Genomic DNA, 10,252 nt, shown 5'->3' with positions numbered 1-10,252 from the left:
AAAACTACATCAGGGTTTAAAATCAATTGTCACTCACGTGATCCTAGACAGTTTGTTCAATGATGTCACTTCTTGGGTGATACAATTATTATTATTACTAAAGGTCGAAAATCATCACAGCTAAATATTATATTTCATTATGAATATATAATATTATATTATATTTTTGACTATATACACTACAATTGAACACTCAACTGCAATTAGAATGATACGGCAGTGTCATCATTTGAAGAAGACGGACACAGATATTGGTTTTATCATTATGAATGTGATATCGCTGCCTCTAATGCGTTTCGATGCCCTCATATGAAGATGTAATATATGGGCTTGGTTTTGATTTCTTCCTGACCCCTGACCCCTGCTTACCTGGCCTTTGATAATATGCATGAAGCGAGACATGAGTTCAGGACATTCCAGCAGGAAGTGGAAGTGGTTGAAGATGATTTTGGGATTCCTGGGAACAATGAAAGAGCGATTGTGAGAAAGTGTTTTAAACGTATAGGGCTACACACGCAGACGTATGCTAGCCATAAACTAAAGTTTAAAGGAATAGTGGACCTGAAAATGAAGATCTGCCATATTTACTTCAGTGTCACATGATCCTTCAGAAATCATTCTGATATGATGATATTTCGGATTATTATCAGTGTTGACAACAGTTCATATTTGTGTGATCTTTGATGAACAGAAAGTTCAAAAGAACATCATTTATTTGAAATATAATCTTTTGTTTCATTATAAATGTCTTCACTTTTGATCAGTGATCAGTGTATTTCAAAAAGCAGCTGTCACTATGAACATTCATTGTTTGGAAAAGACATGCATGAAGATTATGAATCAATGAAGGGCTCGACATCTTTTTCACGTGCTTGTCCTTCGGATAAGTCATTCACTTCATTCACTCAAAAACAAAAAAAATGGCTTTTCCGGAAGAAAATAGGATTTTTTAGTGTTGTAAATATCATTTATTCTGAAGCATCAGTGTTCAGTCAGCTTTGACATATTTAAATATGTATATTTATGATTATTTTTCCCTTTATAAAAGGTATAATACAAATAAATTATATATATATATATATATATATTTTTTTTTATATATATATATGCTTCATCTTTCATTTAAAATTCTTCAATTTGATCAATACATTCAATTAGAATAGTTAGACACTATAGTCACATTCAATCATTTACACTGAAAAATTACAACTGCAGTAAAACATGTTGAGATTGCTTTGAATATTTTTTTTTTAATATACAAATATGAAATGTTTGAAAGAATGATATTTTTTATTATTATTAACAACTTACACATAAGAACAATTAACATTCATTCCATTAACACTGACATTTTTAACAATAAGTCGAACAATAGACTTTGAGGGACAGAGTAAACATTATGCATAAATAATAAAATAAAAGCTAAGAAAAAATGCTTTACAAAAATAAATAAATAAATAATGTTATTATTAATAATAATAATAGGCTTTACTTTTTGTTTTTTTAATTTTAGTATACGGACTACCGGCACATCCGGGAACTTAACTGTTCATTTAGTCAACGGCCCTTTATTTTTTAGGGGAAAATAAACTTGACTCCCATAGACTTCGATACAAAATAGCGGCACAAAACAACGTCCGCTCACAGCCGTCAGGCTTGAATACCTTAAGAAATCACCAACATTAAACATGTCAAGTAATTATATGTCCAGCCGGCCTGCCATAGAGTGTGAAAGATACATCCACACACTTCATTTGGTCAATTTAAAAAACATGTCCCTTCATTCTCCCAGCGTCAAATTGGTGTAACAAGTGAATGATTTGACTTAGTTTTTGCTAGTAAACATCTTTAAATGTATATATTATGTCTTTATATTTAGAGTACTGAGAGCACTTTTCTGTCCAGCCATACAACTAGCCTGACTTAGCTTCCGATAGCATCATCCGTACTTCATGATTCAAAAAGGAAGTCAAATCATTCACTGGCTGACCTGGCGACTCCATGAGGAACGTGTAGATGTCCGGGTAAGACACCTCTGGCCACTGGGTGGGGTTGTTACACCAATTTGACGCTGGGAGAATGAAGGGACATGTTTTTTAAATTGACCAAATGAAGTGTGTGGATGTATCTTTCACACTCTATGGCAGGCCGGCTGGACATATAATTACTTGACATGTTTAATATTGGTGATTTCTTAAGGTATTCAAGCCTGACGGCTGTGAGCGGACGTTATTTTGTGCCGCTATTTTGTGTTGAAGTCTATGGGAGTCTAGTTTATTTTCCCCTAAAAGTGGGCGTGAATCTGTTCAGAGACAGTCTATGACGTTACGCCGGTTGTGCGTATAGGAAAATCTCATCTAAACACTGTATTTTGGTTCACAGGTGACTTTATAATCGTATTTATTATCTGTGATGTTTTAACTGCTTTTCTGTTTCTTTTAAGTTTACACAGCGAATCAGCAAAACTCTTTAATTCAGAGCAAAAGACAATAAAGTTTGCTTTTGAGGCTGTAACTTTAGACTTGTGGATATGGCTGTCATGGATTTTGACAGCGTTATCTAAAAGTCCACATTTTTCATTTTTACTGTGGTAGGTTAAAGGAACACGCCGACTTTTTGGGACTTTAGCTTATTCACCGTATCCCCCAGAGTTAGATAAGTCCATACATACCATTCTCATCTCGTGCCATAACTCTGTCTGACACACCCACCGCTAGCCTAGCTTAGCACAAAGACTGGAGGTATAAGGCTCCAGCTAGCCTAGCTTAGCACAAAGACTGGAGGTATACGGCTCCAGCTAGCCTAGCTTAGCACAAAGACTGGAGGTAAATGGCTCCTGCTAGCCTAGCTTAGCACAAAGACTGGAGGTAAATGGCTCCAGCTAGCCTAGCTTAGCACAAAGACTGGAGGTATACGGCTCCAGCTAGCCTAGCTTAGCACAAAGACTGGAGGTATACGGCTCCAGCTAGCCTAGCTTAGCACAAAGACTGGAGGTAAATGGCTCCAGCTAGCCTAGCTTAGCACAAAGACTGGAGGTAAATGGCTCCTGCTAGCCTAGCTTAGCACAAAGACTGGAGGTATACGGCTCCAGCTAGCCTAGCTTAGCACAAAGACTGGAGGTAAATGGCTCCTGCTAGCCTAGCTTAGCACAAAGACTGGAGGTAAATGGCTCCAGCTAGCCTAGCTTAGCACAAAGACTGGAGGTATACGGCTCCAGCTAGCCTAGCTTAGCACAAAGACTGGAGGTAAATGGCTCCTGCTAGCCTAGCTTAGCACAAAGACTGGAGGTAAATGGCTCCAGCTAGCCTAGCTTAGCACAAAGACTGGAGGTATACGGCTCCAGCTAGCCTAGCTTAGCACAAAGACTGGAGGTATATGGCTCCAGCTAACCTAGCTTAGCACAAAGACTGGAGATAAATGGCTCCAGCTAGCCTACTGCTCAATAAGTGACAAAATAACGCCAACATTTTCCTATTTACATGTTGTGGTGTGTATAGTTACATCGTGTACTAAGACCGACGGAAAATGAAAAGTTGTGATTTCTAGGCCGATATGGCTATGAACTATACTCTAATTCCTGCGTAATAATCAAGAGCTTTGAGCCGTACCATGAGTGCAGCGGCGCAATGATATTATGCACCGCCTGAAAATAGGCTAACTTCCGTCAACATAACAAATGTGACAACCTGCTTACACAGAGAGCGCTGGGGACTATTTTGAAACATGGAAACATGGCGGCGCAAAATGGCGGTTTCACTGTAATGCTGCGTTCACACCAAACGCGAATAGAGCATCTGGCGCGAGTGATTTCAATGTTAAGTCAATGGAAAGGTGCGTTGAGACGCGCGGCACGAAGGACGCGAATTGGACGCGAATTGAGCGTCTTGCATGATACGCGCGTTACACGCGAATGGTGCTTTTGTGCATTCACGCTTTTCAAGCGAATTCGCGTCTGACGCCCGAGTTGAAAAATTTGAACTTTGGCGTCAATTCGCGCCGCGTTAACCAATCAGGAGCCTGCTTGCTGCTGTCACGTGGTGAAGTGATGTGATGAGAAACCCTGCATAATTTAAAAATAGTACTATTGTGTCACAAAATGTAGTTTTAAGATTTTTTCAGGTGGGAATGTAGTTGTTTGAAGCTCAAATCTGTGGTTTATTTATAAAGAGAGCGCTTATTTAAAATAATAATCTTGTGTTTTTGGAGTTGTGAGCTCCAGGCGATCACCGGACGCTCAGCGCTCATTAACCCCGGCGAGAGCAGCCTTTCCTCGGCCAGTCCTTCTGCCGTCTGCCGCTGGCTCTGATGGCCTGTAGTGGCTCGTCTTGTGTAGATCTAACGGGCGATCTTTCCTCTCATGAATCTATCATTTTTTGTCTGCCAAATCATTTTGACTGAGGGCAAAGAGAAGTTTCATAACTTTATATTTTAAGGATATTTAAATATACATGCAGTGAAGATAATGTAGTTGCCTGGACCACATCTGTGTGGCTATTAATGCTTAATATATATTTTTTAATGAAAATGAAAAGAGGCAGAGGTGTTTTATGACATATTTTTTCCTGGAGTGCCTTGAACGCGCGTCAATTTCGCTTCCAGCGCTCGATTTCTACGCGCGTCCAATTCGCCGTGGACGCGCGAATGCATTCAAAATGTTCGCGCGTGAAACTAGACGCGGTAGGCGCGATTTTGATGCTCTATTCGCGTTTGGTGTGAACGCAGCATAAGGGACCCACGGTGTGTGTAGATAGAAACGGCTCATCCTAAGGTAATAAATACATAACGGTTCATTATGTAAGGTCTTTATACTCCACTGAAAACATAGTTATGTATATTATATTGCATTTCTGTCAATAGATCCTCAGAATACTACACACTGCACCTTTAAATGAGTTTCATATGTTGTGATTTCTCCTCATGAGGCTGCGCGAGTACCGTCAGTTCATTATATGTGAAATATGAGAGAGCTAACAGCTAACACACACTGATTATTTTGAAGACCCAGAGAGTGTGTGCAGGGGAGGAGCTCTGATCGGTTCTCTGTCACTCAGTCACAAGCGCAGCATCTATTCTACATCACTCATAAATCACAAGAACTCATTAGGCTTTCGGCTTTGGCGGGACAAAAATTTGTTTTGGCGGCCGCCAAAAAAAATTAGATGCAGGAAAAACCCTGGCAGAGTGAAGGAGACAAGTAGCCTAGCCTGCAAAATAACCAAAAATAACTAGGGACTCACAAAACTCGAGAATGATTTGTGTTTTGTATTATATTATTATTCACTATCAATCGCCACTCACACTAAATAAAGGCAGAATCATTCTCGTGTTTTGTGAGTCCCTAGTTAAAATAATCTTCAAAATAATCACTGTGTTAGCTGTTAGCTCTCTCATATTTCACATATTAAGCCAAATCAAAAGGTCGGAAGACCGAAACCATGTTGCACGTGGCCCATTCGGACAATTTTTTCCTAGAATTCCCGCTGGGTGTGAATTTCGCTCAAAAAACGTTGACTCTTCTCTGACCAGCTGACATAAAGCATACTTTCAATAAACAAGAAACAAATTATATTCAGTTATAAAGTGTTTTCTGTGTGTTGACATCTTTCGCGATGTTCTAACAGACGGGATTCGCACACAATGTCCGATTCGCCACCTAATGACTCCTTTGAACCGAATCATTTTAACGACTGGTTAGAACAACTGATCTGTCCAACACTGAACTCACGAATCAGTTTATTCATTTACTCGAACACATCTGAAATGAGAACACAAGTGTGCTTACACAATTTAGCAAGAGTGGAGAGTAAGAATTATTTTTAATTATCAACAGTATTTCAGTTTATTTCTGTTGACAATGTGTAGTAAAATAAATCGCCTACAATCATTTAGACTGGAGTGAGGTGAACCCAGAACAAAGTTGTTGTTAGCTAGCTGATCATTTTTATTAAATTGCATATGGCAGAAAATTAGGCTATTTGTTCATTTTTAATGCTATTTTTTAATATTGATATGATTATAAACCAAAACAATTATCTGTAAATAGTAGGGCTGTCAAAAGATTAATCGCATCCAAAATAAAAGTTTGTGTTTACATAATATATGTGTGTGTACTCTGTTAATTATTATTTATAAATAAATACACACACATTCATGTATATATTTAAGAAATATTTGCATGTATATACTGTATATACATTTATATAATCTATAATATATATAAATAAATGTTTTATATATAAAAATAATATTTTTTTCTTAAATATATACATGCTTGTGTGTGTATTTATATATAAATAATAATTAACAGAGTACACACACATATATTATGTAAACACTTATGTAAAAACTTTTATTTTGGATGCGATTAATCGCGATTAATCTTTTGACAGCCCTAACAAATAGTGTAAAAAATGAGGAATAAAAGAAACAAACATCGATGTAAGAGATCATACATAATATATATATGAGATATCAAAATAAGATGATCAAAATTACAAGCATTTTTTAAATGTATTGTCAGTATTGCGCTCGCAGATCACGTGGGTACGGTGTGTGTGTGTGTGTGTGTGTCAACCACCACCTAAGACCATTTTTGACCCAGGAAAAACCCTGTCTGCCCTTCAAAAATCCACTTAACAAGCGTTAAAGTCGAGCCCTGCAGTGTAAGGCATTTCTAAAAGTCTTGCTCTTGACTTACCTCGTCACGAAACACTTGAGCACTTCATCATGTTTACAGACGAACTCGATGAATCGCGGAGAGGTCATGCTGTCAGAGAAGGAAGAGTAAGCAGGCTCTCTCCATCATCAGACTATATCAATTATGCATTAATTAAAGAGTGATTTAATGATCTAATAACATTATCATTAGAGAAGCAGCCGGGCTGACGATTAGACCACATTATTAAACACTCATATACCAACTCATAATGTGACAACTGCACATAATCTGATGCGTATTGCATTATTAATGTAACACAATATTCAGAATGTAATAATGAAAACATAAGAAAATCTTGAGTTCAGAATGTAATAGTGATTTTTCACATTATGTAATAGGTTATTATATGAGAAATGTATTACATTACATGTATTACTGTAACCACAGTTCACAGTTATAATAATGTAATACTAATCTTTCAATATAATACATTTGATCAGAGTTTTATACAAAACAAGCTATTACATTAAACCAAAAATAGTCTTATTAGGTTACATTATGACCTCAACATTTTGATCAATATTTTAAACATTTTGTGATTATGACTGATTATCACGTTTGACCCAGAAACACATTTTCAGTCAATAAAAAAAAAAGAATTATGGATTTTTAATAAATTTAGATTTTTGAGTTTATAATCTACAAAATTGTATAATGTATTTATAATGTTAGTGATATGAATCTCTATAGAGACGCTTTTCATTTTTCTAGATAACTATAATACAGTAAATAAATATAGCATATATAAATATAAGTAAATAATGCACATTAATAATAAGAATTAATACAAATAATAGTATAATAGATTAAGAATTAAAATGTACTGTTAGGGAATACTACTACTTTTCATGATTAATAAAAAATATAATAATACTAAAAGTATGAATATTTAAATCTGAAATCTGCAAATGCGAGTGAAATGGTCGAGCCCTGGAAGACTATGCAGTGTTTTAAAGTTTAACTCAGGGACTATTTTGACAACTGATTTAATGCAATAGTGTTTTAAATTGTGCAGTCCATTGGCTTGTTCCAGTCTGGATATTCTCAATAGTACATCTCAGAACTGGGAAGATCATTATTGTCTGTTATAAGATCATGATATACAATTTTAGGAAGATCGCCCACCCGTACTTAGTACATGATGAGTTGGTACACATCTTCAGGGTTCTCCTGTATTTACAGATTCCACACTTTTTGAAGCATTTCGGCACTTTTAAGGTGCACATGTAAATGTAAAGGGTTAATGTATTGAGTTTGAGTCTTACCCGTGTGGCATCTGACAGGAACAACACATGTAGAAGGCCTGGATGACGGCGCTCAGGCGATTGGCTATCATAGAGATGACATCCTGACCGTCGGCATAACCCTCGGGCGTCTTCATCACGGACTCGCCCTCCAGCAACAGAGGGGCGTTCTCGCTGGACACCGAGGGGTCAGAGGGGTCGGCCTCCTGCTTTTTCAGGAAAAGTGAGGCGATGTCATTTCCTGAGGATGAGGTTGTGGCGTCTGTGCTCTCCTTCTCCAGCTCAGTGGAGATGAGGACCAGCCATTCGTCAAGAGAGTGCCATAACAGCTCCAGAGGCTAAACCGCAACACAAGACCACAGGCCAAACTGACTGATCTTCAGCCTTCATTCAGATATTATTACACACTTGGGTAACACTTTACTCAAAGCCTCTACGCATAATGCATTATAAAGATGTTCATAATGTATGCTATAATGCATTATATGAATATATTCATAAATAGTTGTAATCAAAGTTAAAATATGTCAGATGATATTCACAGATTACTTGTTACATCTGAAATTGACAAATCGTTAAAAAAACGATTTTCAAGCATGTGATCAGTTGGACAAAAAAATATTATAATTATTATTATTAAAACACATTTTATTAAATTAATAAAGAATTATTTTACTATTGCAGTACACTGTAAAATTACAATTGAAAAAAAAAGTAAAATTGTACTGTAAAATTGAAAAATTTAGTTTTCAATAATTATAATAAAAGTATAGATTTGTTGTTATTATTATTATTATTATTATTATTATTATTATTATTATTAATAATAATGTTATTTTCATTGTATTTTATTGTATTGTATTTTTATTTTATTTTATTGTATTGTATTTTTATTTTATTTTATTGTATTTTTTATTTTATTGTATTGTATTTTATTTTACTGTATTTTTATTTTATTGTATTTTTTATTTTATTGTATTGTATTTTATTTTACTGTATTTTTAATTTTAATGTATTTTTAATTTTATTTAATTGTATCTTATTGTATTTTTAATTTTATTGTTTTTTTATTTTATTTTATTGTATTGTATTTTATTTTACTGTTTTTTATTTTAATGTATTTTATATAATTTAATTTAATTTTATTTAATTGTATTTTATTCTATTTTAATGTTTTTTTTGTATATTTAATTGAATTTTATTGTATTGTATTTTATTTTACTGTATTTTATATTTTATTGTATTTTTATTGTATTTTATTGTATTGTATTTTATTATTTTATTCTATTTTATTTTATTTTATTTATTTTTTTATTTTATTTTATTTTTATTTTACTGTATTTTTTATTTTATTTTATTTATTTATTGTATATTTAATTAAATTTTATTGTATTGTATTTTATTTTACTGTATTTTATATTTTATTTTATTGTATTTTATCTTATTTTATTTTATTTCTTTATTTTATTTTATTTTTATTTTACTGTATTTTTTATTTTTATTTATTTATTTATTGTATATTTAATTTGATTTTATTGTATTGTATTGTATTTTATTTTACTGTATTTTATTGTATTTATAAAAAAAATGATTCTCAAGCATGTGATCAGTTAAAGACAAAATTATTATTATTAAAAAATATATTTATTAAATTAATAAAGAAATATTTTACTATTGCAATATACTGTAAAATTAAAAATGAAAAAAGTAAAATTGTACTGTAAAATTGAAAAATGTAGTTTTTAATAATATAATAAAAGTATAGATTTGTTATTATTATTATTATTATTATTATTATTAATGGTTATTTTCATTGTATTGTATTGTATTGTATTGTATTGTATTGTATTGTATTGTATTGTATTTTTATTTTATTGTATTGTATTGTATTGTATTGTATTGTATTTTTATTGTATTGTATTGTATTGTATTGTATTGTATTGTATTGTATTGTATTGTATTGTATTGTATTGTATTGTATTGTATTGTATTGTATTGTATTGTATTTTTATTGTATTGTATTGTATTGTATTGTATTGTAACCAGAACATCCGTTTCTTTAAGCCTCTGAACACTGGCCTTTAAACACGCCGTCTGCTCTATAATGCCCTCTGACCTTGAACACCTGGCTCCGCGGCGTCTTGTTTCCGTTGTAGCACAGGTCATTCCCGTTGTTTGGGGAGGACGGTCCCAGGCAGAACACATGACAGAAGATCCGGATAATCCGGAGTAAACTCTTTGTTTGGACCTCGAAGTTACTGGACAAGCTGAGAGGAAACAGATTTGAGTA

The 10,252-nt window shown here is 33.8% G+C and overlaps 1 protein-coding gene across 4 annotated transcripts in view; it reads right to left on the bottom strand.

The window, feature by feature from the left end:
- The window catches only part of hace1 (HECT domain and ankyrin repeat containing E3 ubiquitin protein ligase 1), a 53,576-nt gene that overhangs the window by 23,600 nt on the left and 19,724 nt on the right, over positions 1 to 10,252 (bottom strand). For all 4 annotated transcript variants that reach the window (XM_079838036.1, XM_079838037.1, XM_079838039.1 and 1 more), the window contains 4 exons: positions 10,079 to 10,229; positions 7,984 to 8,300; positions 6,698 to 6,766; positions 370 to 457 (listed from right to left, as the gene is read on the bottom strand). In XM_079838036.1, coding sequence (XP_079694162.1) covers positions 370 to 457; positions 6,698 to 6,766; positions 7,984 to 8,300; positions 10,079 to 10,229 — 625 coding nt within the window. The remainder of the gene's footprint in view (positions 1 to 369; positions 458 to 6,697; positions 6,767 to 7,983; positions 8,301 to 10,078; positions 10,230 to 10,252) is intronic.

Source organism: Gobio gobio, assembly GCF_949357685.1.
Source record: "Gobio gobio genome assembly, chromosome: 15".
NCBI classification, from domain to species: Eukaryota; Metazoa; Chordata; class Actinopteri; order Cypriniformes; family Gobionidae; genus Gobio; species Gobio gobio.
The sequence above is the reverse complement of the archived record's forward strand: the minus strand, read 5'-3'. Positions and strand labels throughout refer to the sequence as shown.